This window comes from Sorghum bicolor, chromosome 6 (assembly GCF_000003195.3).
Source record: "Sorghum bicolor cultivar BTx623 chromosome 6, Sorghum_bicolor_NCBIv3, whole genome shotgun sequence".
NCBI classification, from domain to species: domain Eukaryota; kingdom Viridiplantae; phylum Streptophyta; class Magnoliopsida; order Poales; family Poaceae; genus Sorghum; species Sorghum bicolor.
The window spans coordinates 51,872,703-51,893,219 of NC_012875.2; the positions used below are offsets into that span (position 1 = coordinate 51,872,703).

The window sequence follows — 20,517 nt, forward strand, 5'->3', positions numbered from 1 at the left end:
ATACTTCATGCATGTGTCTAAACATTCAATGTGACGAGGAATCTGAAAAAATTTTGTGAACTTTTTTAGGAATAAACAAGGCCGCACACAAAGCGGTCCTATATATCAGATGAGGACAGGGTCGCTACTGTTGATACTTGATATATAGGGACTAGGGAGTACCACGCTAGGGTAGCTAGGTAGCTTAGCTACTACTAGTACCTCAGTGGTCAGGCTCAGCTTTGCTGTTTGTTGCCACTCGCCCCGGCCGTCTGCCGACGACGACGCCGGCCGAGGACCTGCGTGCCTGAGGCCACCGGCCGCGGCGACAGAGGGCCGGCCGGCCGGGCAGGCGAGGCGATTACAGCATGGCAAAGCAGGATCTGCAGGGGTAGGCAGCTGCCTCTGCGCCTGCGCGCGAGAATTGATTGCCCCAACGCGAGGCGATTACAGCATGGCAAAACAGAAATCTAATCCGCCCCGTCGTCCTTGCCATTGCATTGCCTGGCCGCCTCTGGGTCTGGGCTCTGGGCTGCAAGCTGCATCTGCATGCATGTACGCCTACGTACGCGAGAGCTCGTAGCCCTGCGTCGATGCCATGGCGTGCCCTGCGCGGCCCATCAGCTACCGTACCTCTAGTATCTTTTGCAAATTGCAAGCCAAATGCATGCGTGGAGCATGGTCCCCTTAACTAGCTAGCAACTGTGCCGTAATTGGTGCCCGAGAGAGATGGCTTAAATGGAGACAAAAGCAGGTTAGGCGCGCGCGGCAGAGGAGGTAGCTACGGCGATTACAGTCGCTGGGACCGGGGCCGGGCCGGCGGCCTGTGCACTTTCGTTTCGTCGCTTTCCGCTTGGGAGGCGCCCGCCGGGCAGCAGGCAGGCGCGCGCGGCACGAAAGGCTCCGCCGGCGCATGCCGCCACGCCACGCCACTCCATGCCGGAATATAATATTCCGGGGCTGCCTGTGTGCGCTCTCTGCGCTGCGCTGCGCTGGGCAGCCGCGACCGGCCGGGGCCGGGCTGTCGAGTACTAGTACATTGCATTGCAATCGCAAACGAAAGAGCAGGTCCGCTTGCATTGCTCTGGTACGTGCGGTGGCCTGGTGCTCGACGTCCACAACCGAGGAGGTGGGCCGCGGTGGAATCGCGCGTGATCCGAGCTGCAAACACAGCCGTGCGCGGCCGCGTCGGTTGTCATCATGTATGGCCGGGCCTGGTCATTTGGACGTGTTAGCGTTCACTCTTGCAGTCTTACTACAGTGGGCGCACTTCAGAAACACACTTTTTTTTTTTTTGTTCGAACAAAACTTCATTTTTGGATGGACCATGGATCTTCACACATGGCATGAGCTCAGCTCGTCACGTGTTCCGTTCGTCGTTAGTTCTCGATCGTCACGTTTTTGTTTGGGGAATCCTGCAGTCTGCCGGCCGAGCTAGACGCTGCGGCGCTGCTAGTCGATCCACCACAGGATGCATGCGCTACAGCGCTTAGGTTTGCTGGGTCCTGCATGCAGGAACGCGTACGTAGGCAGGAATTCTCTGTCGCGTAAAAGCGTGTACACATTCTGCATGCTACTGTTCTTTTTTCACGTTTCGCGAAAAAGCGTGTACACATTCGTAGCCGCTCCCATCGAGGCCTGGCCTAGCTACGGACCTTGATGGATGAATGCAGGGCTAGCTGACCTGCCTGTCGTTTGACAGTTTTGCACACAGGGCCAGCGTTGCGGCTAATCGCGACTTTGACTTGTCTAGGCTCTGCTCATCGTCAGCACCAAGGTCAACTTAGCTTCCTCGCGCTTTCCGTTCGAAAAAGGCTGCATTTTTGCATGCAAACACTTGCATCCACAAATTAAATACTCATCCTGACATACTGTATAATCTCAACGTGAACTCATTTTCATAATTTCGTTCTCTTGTTCGAATTTACAGTGAAGTGCACGAGCAGGTATTGATTGAGAACAGTCCTACGGTCCTGACTTGTAAATTTTAGTATACAAACTCTATAGGGCTAACCCAATGATAAGTCCCATATTGAAACACTATGGGTCATTGGGTTACACACTATGTTACAACGCAACCTCCTACGGTCCATCATCAACCTCTGTTCATTGCTCTTTATTACAACCAGGATTCTTTCCATGATCCTCTTCATCTTCGATTTTCCTTTTTTTTTCTTGTCTCCTGGTCACTCGTCTGTTCCCCACTCTCTCCATCAAGTCCATGCTCCTAGGCCTTGTTTAGTTTCAAAAGATTTTGCAAAATACGAATAGTAGCACTTTCGTTTGTATTTGACAAATATTGTCCAATCATGAACTAACTAGGCTCAAATGATTCGTCTCGTCAATTCCAATCAAACTGTGCAATTAGTTTTTATTTTTGTCTATATTTAATACTCTATGCATGCGTCTAAAAATTTGATGTGACGGAGACTTTGAAAAATTTTGCACAATTTTTTGGAACTAAACAAGGCCCTACTCCACTTGTTTTCCAAATAGACCACTAGTTCAACAGGTGTCTCCTTAATTTATGGCTTATTGTCAACTGCCCTATCGAGCTCTATCACCCCACATGATACAAATGAGGTTCCCGATCTTCCATCAAGTTAAGATAACTATCGATTTAATTAGTGAAGAGCGACACAATGATCTGGGTTCATATCACAAAAATCCAAACCCTGCAACCATAGCACCACATCTCCTCTGGTTATGAACCGTGTCACAATTTGGTTGACCTTGAGAAGAAGGCTTATCTCTAGTGCAAATCGAAGAACACAAACATGAACAAGCGCAACTCAATTGAAGTGACAATTACAAATCAATGATTAAGTACTCAAAGTTGGGGTTTCACAACCAATAACGATGACTGTTCAATGATAGATTGATCAAAAAGCATAACTCAAACCCTAACATGGGCTACAAGTAATTATTGTATTGTCTATGGAGCATCCAAGAACCCCTATCTATGCCCCCTAATGGGCCTACATGTTATATGGCCCAATAACCTAAAAGACAGTGATGTAGCAGCCTAATAGACTGTGGACACTAACTTGTTTTAACGGTTTTCGTGGACTCTGGTGGAACTTTGATGTCAAACCAAAGCCATTAGTTAGCTTATAAAATTATCTTTTCATCCATAAGTGGATCATAAAATTGGAGTCTCTATATGTTCGAGACATCTATTTTACTGTAGGTTGGTCCTAGATTCTGAGATAGACTCGAATTTAATATAGATTGGGCCTCCAACTTAACTTGGACACCCTTACTGGCCTTCTAAGGAGGTGGCCAAAGGGGAGGACGTCCAATGGCTTCCATGGTTTGTTCTCCACTTGTTGGGACGTGCTCCAACTTAGGCCATTGTCCCAACTGTGAATAATAAGCCTACGACGACATCATAGCACTTGATAGAAATAGAGACAATATGTCTTGATTATTTGAAGACCTTTCAGATGTGGTGTTGATGTGGGATTGTATCTATTTAAAGCTTATCAAAAAAGCTTTTCATCAAGTGCTCATTAGCCTCAATCACACTCAGGATGGGTGAGTTATGGCCTTCCTAATGAAGCACTATCGAGCTGCTGACGACGTGAATGTTGAAGTTTGATAAGCTTGCACTCCAAAATCGATTTTGTGCATTTTATTTAAAATTGCATTTGGTTTATGTCCACCAACAAGCTCTGCTAATGTTTTTGTCCTTGGCTTCAATAAGTAGATCGCAGGTTACACTCTCAAGTTTGTGTCGAAGCAAGTGCAATCATTTGGTCTATTTGGTTGAGTCGCACTTGGTCCATCTTATAAAAAAATTATGAACGACCAATGTTAAAGTGGGCAAGCCGTATCATGGAGAAAGCAACAATGGAGATTCTCGCCAAACATGGGTGGCCATTTTTGAACGACATTATGCTAGATACTTGTTTAATTTGTAGTGAACTTTTGATTGAGCGCATAAGCATCTTCAAGAGTTTGGCAAAACAATTTGGCATCCATTTAATTTTGGCAAAACAAGAAAAAATTGCCTTTAACAGTTGGGCAATGTGGCAAAAATAGCATAGCAACTTGACATATCATGACTCCGAGCGCTCAAAAATAGCAACTTGGCATATCAACTTGCCATCGTGATTTCTGGCGCATACGAAGCCTTCGCGCCTTTCCTTCCCCCACGCGGGTGAAGAAAAGGGCATGCCTCTCTTTTGTCCATGTGAAGAAAAGGTCGCACCGCCGCCATTCTTTGTTTCTCCTCGACGCGAAGCCAGACCATCCAGCGTTCACTTACGTGGTTCCCTCTTTTCTTCATTGTCGATCTTCATGCTCATTTAGGGTAGTCGATGTCTGCTAGGACAGGGCCAGCGCTGTGGATAGTCATCGTCCTTCTAGGGTTCACGCTAGGTCTGACGTCAGGGAACCGATCGATGAAGCTACAATGCGGCGGCGTTCGCACGAAGGGGAGGAGAGGAAGCACGTGGAATCTAGTAGGACCCGGGGAAAAACATCTTGTGGGCCTTCTTTTTTTCATTTTGCCAAGTTCGAAATAGCAAACTCTTAGAGAGGGGCTATTTTTTTACTCTCCATATTATTTTAGGAGTTGGCAAATCACAAGATTCGCCAAGTAAACAATAGCAAACTCTTGGAGATGCTCGGCATTTATCACTATGAATGGTTGTGGCTACCTTAGACTCTTGTGATCATGGTGGTACTTAAACTCATGTGTTTCACTTAGTTGCACACACTAGACAAGCAATCATTATCCTTTGTCTTTCTTTTTATGGAGCTTTAGCTATTCGACCCTATTCTGTGCAATAGGCACTTGTAATCTCTCCATGGATGGCTCTACTCCCATCATGGGGTGTTCTCATGGTATCAATACATTTAGCTTTTTAAAATAGAATGACAGTAGTGATGCACTTGTAAACATGGACAAATTGACAATACAAGGCATTACTGCCTTTGACACATTACCTATATAATAAATCTTCACGAATCGCCAGATTAGTGGCTAAAGCCCTTAGCTTTAGCTGTTAGCTAACCTTACTTATTAACATCATACATTATGCCAACTTATGCATGGAACTGTAGCCTAATTGGTTACACTTTATTATGTACATACGATTCTACCATGACACATGAATCGGTTGGCTATGTTACATCCAGCACACCTCAATGTTATTAAATGTGTAATGATGCAATAATGCACTACTTCAGTGATTTAGTATGTATGTGAATATGTATGTATATGTTGTTGACGTTATAATTTCCAGAAATCATTGTCACCTCCACAAGAAGCTGATGTTGACACGTAGTCTAATGCCTCCTCTTTCTCCTCAGACTGCTGAAACACCTGTGTCGGATTGGAGTAGCTAGTTGACTCCTTCAGAGTGGTGTCGTTGCTGAGCTGGGACGCCACGAACTTGTCGAGAGCTCGCCAATCTGTGCCAGACACATTCCTAGCCGTCAGATAGAGCGGCTCGGCTTGGAGCTCTTGCACGGTGTAGCGAACGAGACCATGCTCCGGTGTAAGGCCGCATGGCTGGAGAGTAGCATCTACTTGGCCAATAAGGTCAGGGAGCTTGGGGCTCTCCAGCGGAGGGAGCTGCTGCAAGAAGTGCTCCTGGGGAAGGAGGTGGTGGTACTCTAGCTCCACCTTGCAAGGGTAGCTGCTCTGTTGCCTATGGTACATCATGGCGCTCTGCTGGTGGTGTGCCGCCTGCCTCGGCGAGCCGAGCTCCGGTGGCATGAACCCTGCGTGGTCGTTGAACCAGTAAGGTGAGTCCCCAACCATTCTTTGGACAGTCGCGAGTCGCTTCCTGAACACCCTGCAGACAACCCATCCTTCTTCCTGAATGACATGCGTACATACAATCTTTTGTTAGACAGGTGTTGAATAGCTAACACACATGCATAGGGTGCTAACATGGACCATGCATACATGACACTAGGTGAACAATCCTGGGGATCTTACGTGTGGGATTCCATTTTCGTTGGTCTCCAAGCGATACTCGTGCATGATCCAGTCTGACTTCTGCCCGTTGGGCGCTCGGCCTTTGTAGAAAACTAGTGTCTTCCTCATCCCTACGAGGCAGTTCTTCACATAGATCGGCTTGTCTCTCCCTGTGGCCTTCCAGAAACCAGCCGTCGTCGCTCTGTTGGTGCGAGTGCCGGTTGGGTACTTCTTGTCCTTGTGGCTGAAGAAGTACCACTCGTTCTGCTCTTCAGCTCCAATCCTGCATTTTTCTGTTTCATATCATCATATATAGAAGTGGGTTAGCGGCTTATAACCGTCGAGCTTCATGAATAAGCACAAATAACTTCACAAGAAGCATGTTATTCCACACATGTTATGAGTGTACATATTGTTGTACCTTGCAGATCCCAAGGCTCAATTTTGTACAAGTCCACATCTTTTATAACATCCAAATCTATCTTCTTCATTGCTACCTTTTTCCTAAGGTAGTAATCAACGAGTTCCTCATCGGTAGGGTGGAAACGAAAGCCGGGAGGAACATGTGTGAAAGCGTCCATCTTCTGAACCAAGTTATTATGCAGGTAGACGTCGAGCAAACTTAACTGCACAATGGTTAACAAGGCAAAGCTATCATTTAGCCAGAGCTAGTCTTGTGATGTGTGGACATATCTATATTGTACTAGCTCAGGCAAAATAATTAAATGGTAAGAATGCATGACTCCGTCTTGTACAGGTATATTAAGATTTGGACAAGCAGCGAAAGTTTTTTTATGATTAGAAAACTTGACCCTTAATTAGTTTTGTAGTGATAAATAATAGTTTAAAAGTATTTGAAAGCACTTGTGGTTTTGTAGGTCCCATCAAAATCTTACAACTTTGGCTATTACTAAATATTTTGGAGCACTTTGCTCCGTTCATTGGAATACATGAATACATCTCAGGTGGGTACTATATACTATATATCTCGTCTCTGTTTACCATAAAAAGATACTCTCTCTATTACGCGTAAAGAAGTCATTTTGGACAAGGTTTGAGTTAAACATTGGGAATATAAATCATGAATAAATTTTAAGTTGTTGAGTTTGGAAATGTGAAAACCATATGAATAGATTTGTCTTGAAAAATACTTTCATAAAAGTATACCACTGTTTGATAAATATTTTTATAAAAATAAGGAGTCAAAGTTAGTCTTTGAAGATGTGTCGTTGTGTCCTAAACGGCTTTCTTTACGGGTATGGAGGGAGTATGTAGTTTAAAACATAAAAAATCATATGTATAGATTTATTTTGAACAATACTTCCTCCAATGCACGATCTCTAATATGATATTTTGATAAATGATATAAATATATAGAAATGTTATCATCATACATTATGCGGTTATTTTTCACAATAAATCTATTAATACCAATCTTGTGAAGTCAATCTATATAAAGTTTAGACAGAAAAGTGAAAAGTAAATAATTAACAACTGACTTATTAGGATAAACCTAGCTAAATGTACTTATATTTATATTAAATTTGTGACCAGAGTACTTGCGATCCATAGCCTCGGAGATATGATATTATTTATTCTATTAGAAACATGCCATTCGAAAACATAAGATCATATGTGTAGATTATATTTGTCTAGAAGACTACTTACATAACTCGTATAAATCTATTAGGTTTTCTAGAGATATATATATTCGTAGAACATAATGACCAAAACCACAACAGCTTCAGAGGCCACGAATGATTTAAAAGAACATCAAGTATATGTGAATTGAGGGAGTACTTCTTTCATGTAACCAGTCTAAATCATTTTATTTGCTCCAGAGATTGAACTTAATTAAATAAATATCTTCCGAAACCCCTAAATGTCATATAATTAAGAATCAGATAGTAGTTTTAGTTTTCCATGAACTCTAAATGTTTGTTAGAAACGGTGAGAATCATTACGTCCACTATATACGTAGGCTAATAGTGAGGGCGAGTCTGTATAGACAATAAAGAGTGCGGGCGCACTCACGTAAAAATGAAAAAAAACAACAATTCTAGTTAATTTTTCATCATACACGCATCCTGACACAGTAAAAGTTTATGCACGCAAACGCATCCAATCTCAAATTTATTCTAGCTTCAACCCTACTGATGACTTGTTTAGTTCGCGAAAAGAAATTTTTTGGGTGTCACAATAGACTAATAAAAAGAACAAATTACATGGCTCGTTCAGAAACTGCGAGACAAATTTATTAAGACTAATTAATCTGTTCTTAGCTTATGTGGGTTACTGTAGCAGTTATGGCTAATTAGTCTTAAAATATTCGACTCGCGATTTACAACCAAACTAGTTTTTTCGTCTAAATTTAATATTTCATGCATGTATTCAAATAGTTAATAATGTGTTGGTGAAAAATTTTTTAGGTGGGGAACTAAACAAGGCCTTAAGGCTAGTCTCAATAGAGTTTCATTGAAGTTTCATAGACATTAAATATGCTGATGTGACACCGTATTAATGAATAGAAAGGTGATAAGAGCTTTATGGAAGTATAGAGAGTTTCATGAGGATGAAACTCTTCTGCATTGTTTCTAAAATATAGATGTGTTAGAAACTAAGCCATAAAACATGCATCGAGGATGGCCCGTATTGTTCCTAAAATATGGATATGTTAGGCCAGTCTCAATGGCCCGTTTTAATGCACTGTTTACAAAACAAATCCGCTGACAGGACATCAATGAAACGAATAATGAAACAACCTCCACAATGCATGAGTTTCACCTTGACGTTTCCTAAGCTGGTCAAAACATTTAATTACTGTAAAATAATTGGATCACATGCAAGATGGTGAAACGATTTAGTCTTCAGTGGGGTTTCACCATGGTGAAACTACTTCCTTCTCTCTCCTCTTCGTTTCATGCAAAAAGTGCGATTTTGCTGACATGACACTCTAATAAATATGCATGACATCCTGATGAAACCTCCCCTGAGACTGGCCTTAGAAACTGAGTCATGAAACATGCACGGAGGATGGCCCGGATCAGATCCCAATATCTTGCCTTGTTTATTTCTTTTGTGTCAATGAAGCTAGATTTCTACCGTACCCTTGTGGAGACCTTTACGTTGAATTGATTAAATTAATGTTCGAAGATGACAGCATGGTAAAGAAAAAGGCTTCGAAGTAGTTTATTATCTCGGAAACATTTTGCAAATATATCCTCAGGGGGAAAGCATTAATAATTAAAGCTCATAACCTAGCATATACTAATGCATGCATGTTTGCTTTCCTCGATCTAACCCAGAAGTACACGGATTGTAAATCCCGACAACAGTTTGCCTTAACTATCCGAGTTTGAAAACACGTCGAATATGTCCTTTGCAAATCCCGACTGTGGAGTACGCGTACGTAGTAGCTGGAGTATATATCGAAACCTACGTACAGACGTAATAATAAGGTGGATATATAGCCGATATTACCTGAGTTAACCTGTTGGTGTATGCCTCGTGCCAAAAGCTGCGCTGGCTTTACACTCCGTATAGCACGCCGACTGCAAGCAGGTACTGGAGCACCACCACCGCGGCCAACGCTTCGCCGCGCCGCTCCCTTTCCTCGCCGGCCGGCCTGCCTGCTTCCCGCGAATTGATCGCCGAAACTTGATTACGATGAAATCAAACGACTGCACTGTACGCGCGCACAGACGTACCCATGCATGCATATCATCGATCAGCCGCAGTTCAGCAAATGAGCCAGCGAGAGAGTGAGAGCTAGCTAGCTAGAGATCAGGGGAAAATGCATGGAGGCTACTACCTGGATGCGTGCTTGCTTGCCGGGATCGGAAGCGCGCGCGCCCCCTGGCTCGCTGTCGTCAACCGGCCGGCCGGAACGATGGATATATATGGAGAGAGGCGGGATAAGGCCGGCCGCGCGCGGCGTGGGTATATATGGCGGTGGCCGGTGGTGGGTGGCGCCGGAAAGCGCGGATGGATTGCGGGCCAAGGCTTGGGTGCAATCCAGGCGCAACGCGGGGCGGACAGCGACGCGCGCGGAGATCTCTGCCCCGATCTCTCGCTCCCCGGCCGCCCCGGCCCCCGCGTTTTTCTATTGGCCTACTAGCTTCTTCGCCGTAACCGCCACCTCGCCTCACCCGCCGACGACAGCGACCGGCGGCATCGCGATCGATCGATCCACGCACGGTCTCTGCCACCCCGCCCGCCCGCCCGGCCGTCCGGCCGGCCGGCCTCTCAGCGATCGATTGATCTACCACCACCTCCGGTCCTTCAGCCAAAACGTGCGAGGGGGTTTCACTCGATCCAGTGCGCCAAGCTTATGTAGCGAGGGGCTGCCAGCTAGCCACGCCTGGCCTTTCCAGACATGCAATGCAAAGAGGGTGGCTGCAAAACCTGCAAGTAGAAAAGATGGGCGGTGCCAGACCGAGAGCGAGCACGCAAAAGGCCGCCGGATGCAACTGGCTCTGCCACCACCTTTCTCCTGAAATTCAGAGACAGGGAGAGCTAGGGAGTGTAACGATGTGGTAAAAGGTGCTGCTACTCTCCTTTCACCTGTCGGTGATGGGCAATTGTCACATTGGATCGAGAGCTGTGAGAGCCCTAACCGAAACGTGCATCGGTGTGTGTGGCCCTAAAAGCCAAGTTATTATGGCTATCAACGGCGATCGATGGGATGCGTTCTCATCATTGTATTGTAAACCTAATCGATCGCATCCACGCCAGGCCACCACTACCGGACTCTCTGATGAACAACCAGACGTTTAACAGGTGGTGTTACATGTTCATCCACAGTTCACTTTGTTTGTTAATGTTAGTGACTGTGGCCCAAAGGCTATCGATCGATTTGTGCAATTATACGTGGAATGATAGCTTTTGTTACGCACTCTCAGACAACATACATGCATACATACATCCAAGTAGTTTCTGATGTCTTAGTGAATTCATCATAGGTACGGTTTAAGCTCTTGGTACCCAGTGTTAACGCTGCACCTGTCCACGGTTGGTCGTGTCTGCTAGAGCTAGAGCTAGCTGTCTGTACCACAGCAACTCATCCAGCTCTGCGCTTGAGCTTTTCTTGTTCTCCCTGAACCCTGATGGTCGCTCTCAGGTCGGCTGGGCCCGTTCCTCGACCGACCCAAGTATATTTTGGATAGCGACCTTCCTCCAAATGGAAACTCATTGCCACACAGGGGCAAACGCCTCGGACACTCACACTACTAGTGCTCGTATCCTTTCCTGAAAAAGAGGCCAAAAGGATCTTATTAAGCCTTTCAAGATACGTCACGTTTGAACAGTACAGGACCACCTAGCAGGGCTGCCTAGCTATGTGTCATTAGTAGCTGGTTAATTTTACTATCCTGGACAGCCAGCCAGCCACAGCCAGCAGCCCAGCAGAGATTGATGGGGCTTGTTGTGTGTCTATCTTCATTGTAAAACCAGGTTCGTTTGCCATCTGATGCCCATGCAACTGTTTATATTGGCACCCATCATTGACCAGATTAGGTTTTGTGTACGGAGTACACAGCAGTAGTATACTAGTAATATAGGTTCCGATTGTAAGGCAGATCAGACGATGGGCAGTACAAGAGAGTGCGTGTTAAACCTAATTAAATATAAGTAGTTCCAGATAAGACGAGGGCATGAGGCAAGACAAACTGAACGAATAGCTAGGGCTAGCCGTGTGTGGGGCTGCCGGCGTGGTGCAGAGTTGTGGTCAGGCAGAGGCGGCGGGCGGTCCGGCGTGGGCTCGACCTGATCATCACGCAGCCCTACTTTATATCTCAATCTCTTTTGCTCTGTTATTAATTAAATTTAGACCGGCTGGACCATTTGGTCGATCGACATGTAACTAGATACAGGCCAAAACTGATATAGGTTGATCTTGAGCCAGAAGCAGAGTATTGCTGTTAGACACACCAAATCCACATCAGATATATATGGATTATACAATAATACTAAAACTGTAGCAAGCTAGGCAATAATATGCAAGCATCCAAAACCACTCTTTTGTAATTAAGCGCACAGCTTAGGCAAGCCCCCCCTCCCTGGCTATATATGATCGAAGCAACTGGTGATCACGGTGCCTTTGCATGCTCTCGATCTCTAGGCGTGGTCCTCAGTGTGACATCCACGCCCTTCCCTCGCACGCAAGAATGAGAGCTGGCTTTTGTCAGTTCATACTGCATGCCGTTGCAAGAACTACATGCATCCACCGATCGACGATGTATGCACATATTTCACGTGCGTGTGCAACAACTAGCTAGACGATCTGGCACTCTGGCAGAGAATGAAGAAGGAACCCTATAGCTCTAGGTCTATCGATCTGTCCGATCCCCAGCTACTATAGCTGCTTTGCTCTCTTTGTTGCCTTGAGCTCAAGGTTAGGTTAAGGAGCCTTATCTTTCCATACGGAAAAAAAGGGTCAGGGAGAGCTTTTATTTGGCAGTCGACACGTACTACCCTGGCACAAACATAAACTAGTAGGGTTGTGCGTGGGCGTACGTGGGACAGATGGCGATGCCCGGCCCGGAGCAAGCGGCATTGGCGCCGGGGAGCTTGTGCTAGCTAGCTCGCATGCTTTGGGAGCACACAAAGAACTAGGGCCTTGTTTAGTTCCAAAATATTTTGCAAAATGTACACTGTAGCTTTTTCGTTTGTATTTGATAAATATTGTCCAATCATGGACTAACTAGGCTCAAAAGATTTGTCTCGTCAATTCCGACCAAACTGTGCAATTAGTTTTTATTTTTGTCTATATTTAGTACTTTATGCATGTGTCTAAAGATTCGATGTGACGGGGAATCTGAAAAATTTTGCAAATTTTTTTGAACTAAACAAGGCCTAGCTGATCGAACAAGTGGATAGAATAGGAGATGCTGATGCCTTTTCTTTAGCTCCGATGGCGATACATTCTAGGATGTTTATTTGGGTGGACAGCAGTTGTGCTTGTTGCTAGGGTTGTGCGCTGCATCTTCTTGGGGAGAAGTGAAGCAAAAGGACTGTGCGACACGGCGCATCATCTTGGCCACCTGCAGACGTCATACTGGGCCCTTTTCCTTCGACGACGATGGGTCTCTTGTATCAATTGCATTATTATATATATGTGCATTATTCATTTGAGCATACCAACATATGCTGCCTTACTACACTGAGAGTCCTATATTAAGGTTCATGTAAGGCTTTTTCAGTCATGATTGGGCCGGAGCTCTGATAAGTAGCTTCTGATTAACTATAGACGTTTGCTGTTAAACAAAAGCAGTAAGGACACTGAGTATGCATGGTCGTCTGGCTTGCAACGACGAGAGACTGAGCAAGGAGACAGTGAGCTAGCTAGTGTCGTCAGTCTCTGTTAAAAAGGCGGCGAAGAACAAGCGTGAGGCATTGGTCAAAAAGTTTGAGGCGCGTGCTCATTTCTGTGCTTCATCTCCTGCACACTCGAGTATACTACTGCTACTCGTGTAGCAACGCCTGCAATCGGCCTGTTGGTACGTACGGTTCAGCTGTTATTTAGAAATCCCGTTTGCAGGCTGCCGCGCGCTACAACAAGGTGCACGCAAAGAACACACTCGACAGGTCGACAGTTAGGCCTCTTTAGTTTCCCACCCAAAAATTTTTTATCTATCTCATCGAATCTTTGGACACATGCATGGAACATTAAATATAAATAAAAAAATAAACTAATTATACAGTTTGGTTGAAAATCGTGAGACGAATCTTTTAAGCCTAGTTAGTCTATAATTAGCCTTAAGTGCTACAGTAATCCACATGTGCTAATAATAGATTAATTATGCTTAATAGGTTTGTCTTGCAGTTTCCAGACGAGTTATGTAATTTGTTTTTTATTAGTGTCTAAAAACCTCTCCCGACATCCTTTTGACACATCCGATGTGACACCCAAAGATTTTTCATCTCTAATCTAAACAGGCCCTTAGAATGCTGAGGCAGTGAGGCTCATCAAAGACACACGCAGCACACTTTACTAGACCAGAAATAATGTGTCATGGGACAAACCATATATATTTGTACTACAAAGCGAAGCGTCCATACGTAGTCTAGTACGAACTCGATCGAGCCTGCTAGTCTTATCAGAATCGAACCCCCGGCCCGACTCGTGTTTTCAAAATTTTTCAAGATTCTTCGTCACATCAAATCTTGCAGCACATGCATGAAGTATTAAATATAGACGAAAACAAAAATAATTACATACAGTTTGTCTGTAATTCACGATACGAATCTTTTAACCCTAATTAGTCTATGATTGAACAATATTTATCATAAATAAATAAAAGTGTTATAGTAGTAAAATCAAAAAAAATCGCGAACTCAACCAAGCCTTGGTCGAGTGTGGACGGCATCATCATCAGTGCCCCAGCACCAGCCAGACGCCGGTGCCGGGCTGCCGGCACTCCTTATCCACTTGCATGCAGAATATCATGCGATGGAGCTCTGCACCTTTTCCACCGATAAACCAACGTACACCTCGATCGGAGCTTGCAAGAATACTAGCAGTATTGGACGGGACTACGGGTCGGCGTCGTATTGTAGGCGGTACTGGTGGTGCACGACCGGCCGGTCATCGCCGGCGCAAGTTCCAAACGCCGGAAGCCCTGACGACGACGAAGACTTGCGTAGCCTAGTACATTATCTATCGCCTATCGGCTTATCGAGAGGTCTGGTCGGCCCATGTCGGCCCGCCGCGCGCACAAATCATTAGCGATGCCGATGCATGCGGCGGCTGCGTCCGTGCGCGCGGTGCCTTCCCTTGCTTGGCGGCGACCGTCCGCTGTGGCGCAGCCTAACTGGCCGCGGTTGGGGAGGGCGGGGGCGGGGCAGCCAATGGGGACGTTGCGGGCTCGGCAATACTCCCTCGGGCCCCGCCGCGCACCGGCACCTGCCGACCCGCGTACAACGCCATCATGGCTGCCCGCGCACGAGTAGCGTCTGCCAGTCTGCCGGCTGCCGCCACCACCAACCTGACTCCATCGGCTTCGGCTGCCACCGCCATACCCATACAGCGTGCAATGCGAAATGTACTACAGGCCACACAACCACAATAGGCAACCGTAGAACGCGCGGAGTGCACTGCAGCGATTACATACGAGAAATACGGAGTAGTATTATCCGGCCGCCGGTCATAACTTTTGCAGCTTGTTTTATTCTTCAGCTCCACCAATGCGATCGATCCGTGGCAGCACGTGGTAACTTTTACGTCGATCAACAGGCGGGAGGTAACATCGATCAATGCAAAAGAACCTACTCACTAGGAGACATCTGCTAGAAAAAAATATATACTAAATTTTCAATGCTAAAACATCAGAAAAAACTCACTTTACTAGAAGAAATAACAAATTCTAGTTATGATTCATCATTTGTAAACATGAGCCATCCTAACTCGTACAAGTATATGAGTCATATATGAGACATGAAGGTTATAAATATAGTTGAGGAAACTAAAAAAAATAGGGCGAATAAACTTTCCACCGTCCAGATAGTTAGGCAAAGATGAATAAAAAAAGATAAACAAAAAATTTGCGTCTTTAATTTTAGAATATATATATATATATATATATATATATATATATATATATATATATATAATCCAAACTATACTCCCTCCATACCCGTTTTAGTTGACATTGTGAGCAACTCGGTCATTTTCGCGAAGTCTGAGTTCTGGTCGCGTGGGCTTTTGGCTGGACGTGCTTGCCCCTGCCTCTTCCTTGGCCATGCGCGGCTCCAGGTTTCCCACTCGCCTGTTCGGTTTCGGGTCACGCGCTGCCTCCTTCCTCTCGTTCGGCTGTAGCAGCAAGGCACACGTGCCGCCTCCTTCCTCTCATTTCCTTGCCCTTCGCTTCCTCGCCATGGAGTCCAGTGGCGCGGGTGCTGCTCGCCACAGAGTCTGGCGTCGCTGGTGCTGCTCGCCGTGGAGGACATCACGCCGGTGCTTCTCACCGTGGGGGACGTTGTGCCGGACTCGGAGGAGGTCGCCGTGGGGGACGTTGTGCCAGACTCGGAGGAGGCCGCCGCGGAGGACGTCGGCAAGGCGTTGGACTCCGTCGAGGCGCTAGACTCCATGGCGCTGGACTCCATTACGTTGCAAGACGTCGAGCCGCTGGACAATATGGAGTCGTTGGACTCCATCGAGGCGGAGGACAACGTTGAGATGTGGAAGGAGAAAAGAGCATTCACAATCTTTGCGCATTTGCCAGCTGAACTGATTTACTTTCTCATACAAAGAGCATTCACAATCTTATTTATTAGAGGCAGACATGGAAAACTAACCCCTAATTAATTACTCCTTGGTTACCACAATCATGTCTTAAACGTCAAGAATTATGGGTATGGAAAGAGTATCAACAATTTAGTGGTGAACAAAATTGTTTATTAAAAAGGAGTCAAGACTTTAATAATTTATAATATTATATTTAGGCCCCATTTGGCAGAACTTAATGAGCTCAGGTGAGATTTTTTTGCCAAACACCCTTTTTGCATATAGCTTCATGGATAAAGCTCCTTAAATCATGCTCTCACGATCAAATAGGGTGGGGTGAAGCTGAAAATAGTATTTTTTTTCACAGCTTCGTCTCACACTTCATGGGACCCGTGTGGAATTTCTCTGAGATCATATTGAAAAATCTACATAGTGAACTTCACCTCACACTAATTAATTTGCTCTAGTCTTCTATTTAGATCATTTCAAGTGGTATTAGAGTCAAGTCATCGTTGATTTGCATGGTCTAATGACCTATGGTGTTAAGGATGGCTACAAATCATGTTGGCAAGCGGGAGATGACTATGAAAAAACCTCTTCGGATCCTCAAATTGAAAGAGAGACTGAGAGGGATCAAGAATCCTAAATCTCACTATTTGGAATGGATCCAATTCTGCTGAGCCTTGACCTTTGATGACACAAACCATGACTATTGAAAAGAAGAGGATGTGCTTGCACCTCAGAGCTATGAGCCTGGAGATATGTGGAGTTATGGAAGAGGAGTTTGTTGTGCTTGACATGGAAGACCAACTCCAAGAGAAGAAGAGAAGCTATAACTCACTACTAAAAAGATAGAATTCTCCTAGTTTATTTAAGTAGTAATAAAACACTAGCACTAGTCATAATACGTGGGATCCTCACTAGGAGACATTTAGTAGGGAAAGTTATACTAATTTTTGAATGGTAAAACACTAGGAGAAGCCCATATCACTAGGAGAAGTAGAAAAAATCTAGTTGTGACTCAATGATCAAGCGCTCAATGTGATCTATGAAGCTCTTGATCCCAAGATCTTTGAGTCCATCAAGTACTTGGAGATGGCACATCAAGTATGGAAGAGGCTTGATGATGCATATGAAGGAGACAACCATTTAGAATGCATGAATAGTTAGGGAGGGCAATCCCGCATGTGTGGGTACTCACATACATTGTACTTAACGAGTGTGGAAGTGGGTACATAATTTCATCCGTGAGTGTGGGTGTGGGCATAAGATTTTAGTCATAGTTATGTGTATGTCGCTTCACCCTTTAGTGCTTAAAATATAAAGGATTCTAACTATTACATTCATAATGTACTCGCGCGGGTGTGTGTGTGTGCGCGTGTGAAATTTTACCCATTAGGCAATTCATCAAAAGCAAGGTTTACTCCACCCACACCTTAGGTGACCCCCTGCCATCCTTAGAAAAAAGTCATGGCATAAATAGCTATCGACAAATGAACACATTGGCAGAGTATCTAAGGCTCGATGCCAATAGGACCTAGTTCGGGCTGCCCAGCATTGATGAGTGAGCTCTAGTGGCCATTTTTAGGATGACAATGATGTCTCCTCATGGGAACAGTGAATCCACCTATTTTTGGACCGACAACTGGCTGGACGGTTCCAACATTCGAAACTTAGCGCCTATTGTCTTCGCAAGCAGTTCTGGGTAAACAGAGGTAGGTGGTTGTGGCGGATGTGCTCCATGGCATAGTTTGGGTTTACCACATCATTGACCCCTAACTATGCAAGTTCTTATAGAGTTTATCGCTCTGTGGGAGAGGCTTGAGAGGTGCAGCTCATGCTAGATGTGATGGACACATTCGCTTGGCACTCATGCTTGATGACCAATACTTAGTAGCGTCTACTTATGGAGCAATGTTCTTTGGCTCGTCTAGTCCATTGGGGGCAAGAGAAATATGGAAAATGTTAGGGCTTGAAGTTTTTCTTCTCGCTAGTTATGCATGATCAGTGTTGGACTATGACGACACGCTTCTGACATGGGCTACAAAACTCTAATAGTTGCGTCTTCTGTGATTAAGGGGCCAAAACGATGGGCCACATATTGCTTGGATGTGTTTTTAGTAGGGAGGTGTGGGCTTGGTGGTTATGGTGACTGCATCTGGACGAGCTTGTGCTTGTTCATGAGAGGAGTCAGGGATAGCTTGATTAAGTGGTGGATATGTAACAATAAGCTATTTCCAAAGCCAATTCATCGAAGTTTCATTCGATACACTATCCTTTCTCATTAGTTGGATGCTTTGGACGAAGAGGGAATGACATAACCTTGAACAGGGTGGTGACGACGGTGGCGCAACTAGTCTAGCGGATTGAGGATGATCACAACAACTTGTGCTTGGCAGGTTACATGCATCTTATGTTGCTAATGTCGTTGTTGTTAGTATCACTGTTAGTTGGCGTCCAATCGCAAATTGATCATTGTGTAAACACAACCATGTGTGAGATGTGTATCACCAGATTTGCTAATCGTGGGTTAATTACCATATTTGGGCTACTTCATAACAAACAATCTTCTTCTATTTAATGAATGAATGAAAAAGTGCCATGGCACGAATGTGAAAAAAAAGAGAGCAGCCAAGGCTAGGCTAAGTTCATAAGAGGGTTTCAGATGGCAAGAGCTCAATGAGTGATATTCATGTCCATGCCCCATTTAGTTGGGGATAAATTCATACATCTTGAGAGAGCCGGAGCTCTGCTTGTGTTATTTTGAGTCATGGCCTTTTACATGGGAATGGAGATGAACTTCGTACCCTCCACACTGACACACACACACACACACATTGACCTCTCCCTTGAATGTATGTCTCAACAGGGTTGGTATAGTATGACACTTCCACCACACTAGGGTGGTGCAGCCATAGATTGGCACACTCCCTTATCATGGCGAGGACAACCAATGATGGTGGTGTGTACCCTAAGCCTATGCTCCTCGGTAGTTCCATCTTTTAAACACACATGACCTTGCGTGTAGGTGACAGATTAGAGGAAACACCTTCTCTGCATTTTGGGAAATCATGCTTTATGAACATCGAGGTTGCGGGGCTCAAAGGATATGAATTGGTTCTCATGGCCCACAACATGGAGGTTCTCTTCTAGGTCGCACTTCACCACGCAAAGGGCATCGATCTCGTCCGCCATGTGATGGGGAGCTTAGGCCCATCTTCACAGCCGTTGGTGAAAAACTCGAAGTATGAGGCAACAATGGTGGGAGAGGGTCATGCCCACTCATTTTTTATACAAATACGAAAATCAGATCATTATTCAACAATGTCTATCTGTTCCATGTATTTATGGACCTAGCAATGAATTGTCAAAACAAACACTGCCGTCTATGCTTGGAACCAGAGTGAATTCGGAGATATGTTTAATGATATGGTTCAAATAAAACTAATTATGACAATTAGTTTTAGATTTTATACATGTAGTTTATCAATGTACTGTTGTCATTAGATGTTTCCATTGCAACACACAAACATGATTCTAGTAGTAGAAAAAAACAATATTATGAGAAAATAGGAACCATCCATAAAAAAATTGCCCACTAGAAGCGCCATGCAGGTGCACTACCCCTCGACCGAACAATTTGCTAAAAAACCTCGTCGACCAAACAATCCCAGACTATTGCTGATCCGCCACAGCCGTTCACGTTTCATACTCTCTGTCTGGTGTCTGCGACGACTGGGTACCGAGGCTCGGGGCTCCATCCCTGGTAGAAGGTTGATATTGAGGCGTGGTGATGGCCGTTGGGTAGTTTTTTTTAGGCCCTGTTTAGTTTTCCACCTAAAAATTTTTCATCCATCCCATCAAATCTTTGGACACATGCATGGAACATTAAATGTAGATAAGCCTAGTTACTCCATGATTAGCCTTAAGTGCTACAGTAACCCACATATGCTAATGACAGATTAATTATGCTTAATAAATTTGTCTTGCAGTTTCCTGACGAGCTATGTAATTTGTTTTTTTTATTAGTTTCTAAAAACCCCTCCCGACATCCTTCCGACACATCCGATGTGACACCCAAAAAAATTTTCGTTTCCAATCTAAACAGGCCCTTAGAAAAATTGGGTAGTTTTATTTTGTGCTAATTTGTGTGGGAGCCTGGGAGGCGGTGCTAATTTGATTTTTTTTTTTTTTGAGAAAAGGCGGTGCTAATTTGTGTGGGAGGCAATGGCGGGCCCAAAAGTAGTCCAGGGAGGCCCAAGAAATCTTTTCCCAAAACTTCATAGTACACAGTATTCCTTCTACCTTTTAGCCCATAAAAGAATCTGGCCCAAGAAAGATATGAAAGAAGCCCACATCCCCGTCGCGAGCCCCCACGCAACTG

General features: G+C 44.8%; 1 protein-coding gene across 1 annotated transcript; it reads right to left on the reverse strand.

The window, feature by feature from the left end:
* LOC8058344 (NAC domain-containing protein 7) lies at positions 4,666 to 9,861 on the reverse strand. Its single transcript, XM_002448191.2, has 5 exons — positions 9,723 to 9,861; positions 9,392 to 9,596; positions 6,333 to 6,537; positions 5,933 to 6,204; positions 4,666 to 5,809 (listed from the first exon to the last, which is right to left on the reverse strand). The coding sequence occupies exons 3-5, from the start codon at positions 6,490 to 6,492 to the stop codon at positions 5,219 to 5,221; spliced, it is 1,023 nt and encodes a 340-aa protein (XP_002448236.1). The 5' UTR covers positions 6,493 to 6,537; positions 9,392 to 9,596; positions 9,723 to 9,861; the 3' UTR covers positions 4,666 to 5,218.

Excerpts from the sequence above, each read along its gene's own strand:
- LOC8058344 (XM_002448191.2), bottom strand. The coding sequence starts at position 6,492 with ATGGACGCTTTCACACATGTTCCTCCCGGCTTTCGTTTCCACCCTACC. Across the intron at positions 6,205-6,332 it reads TGAGCCTTGGGATCTGCAAG|AAAAATGCAGGATTGGAGCT; the intron begins GTACAACAATAT and ends GATATGAAACAG. Across the intron at positions 5,810-5,932 it reads ACGAAAATGGAATCCCACAC|GAAGAAGGATGGGTTGTCTG; the intron begins GTAAGATCCCCA and ends CATGTCATTCAG.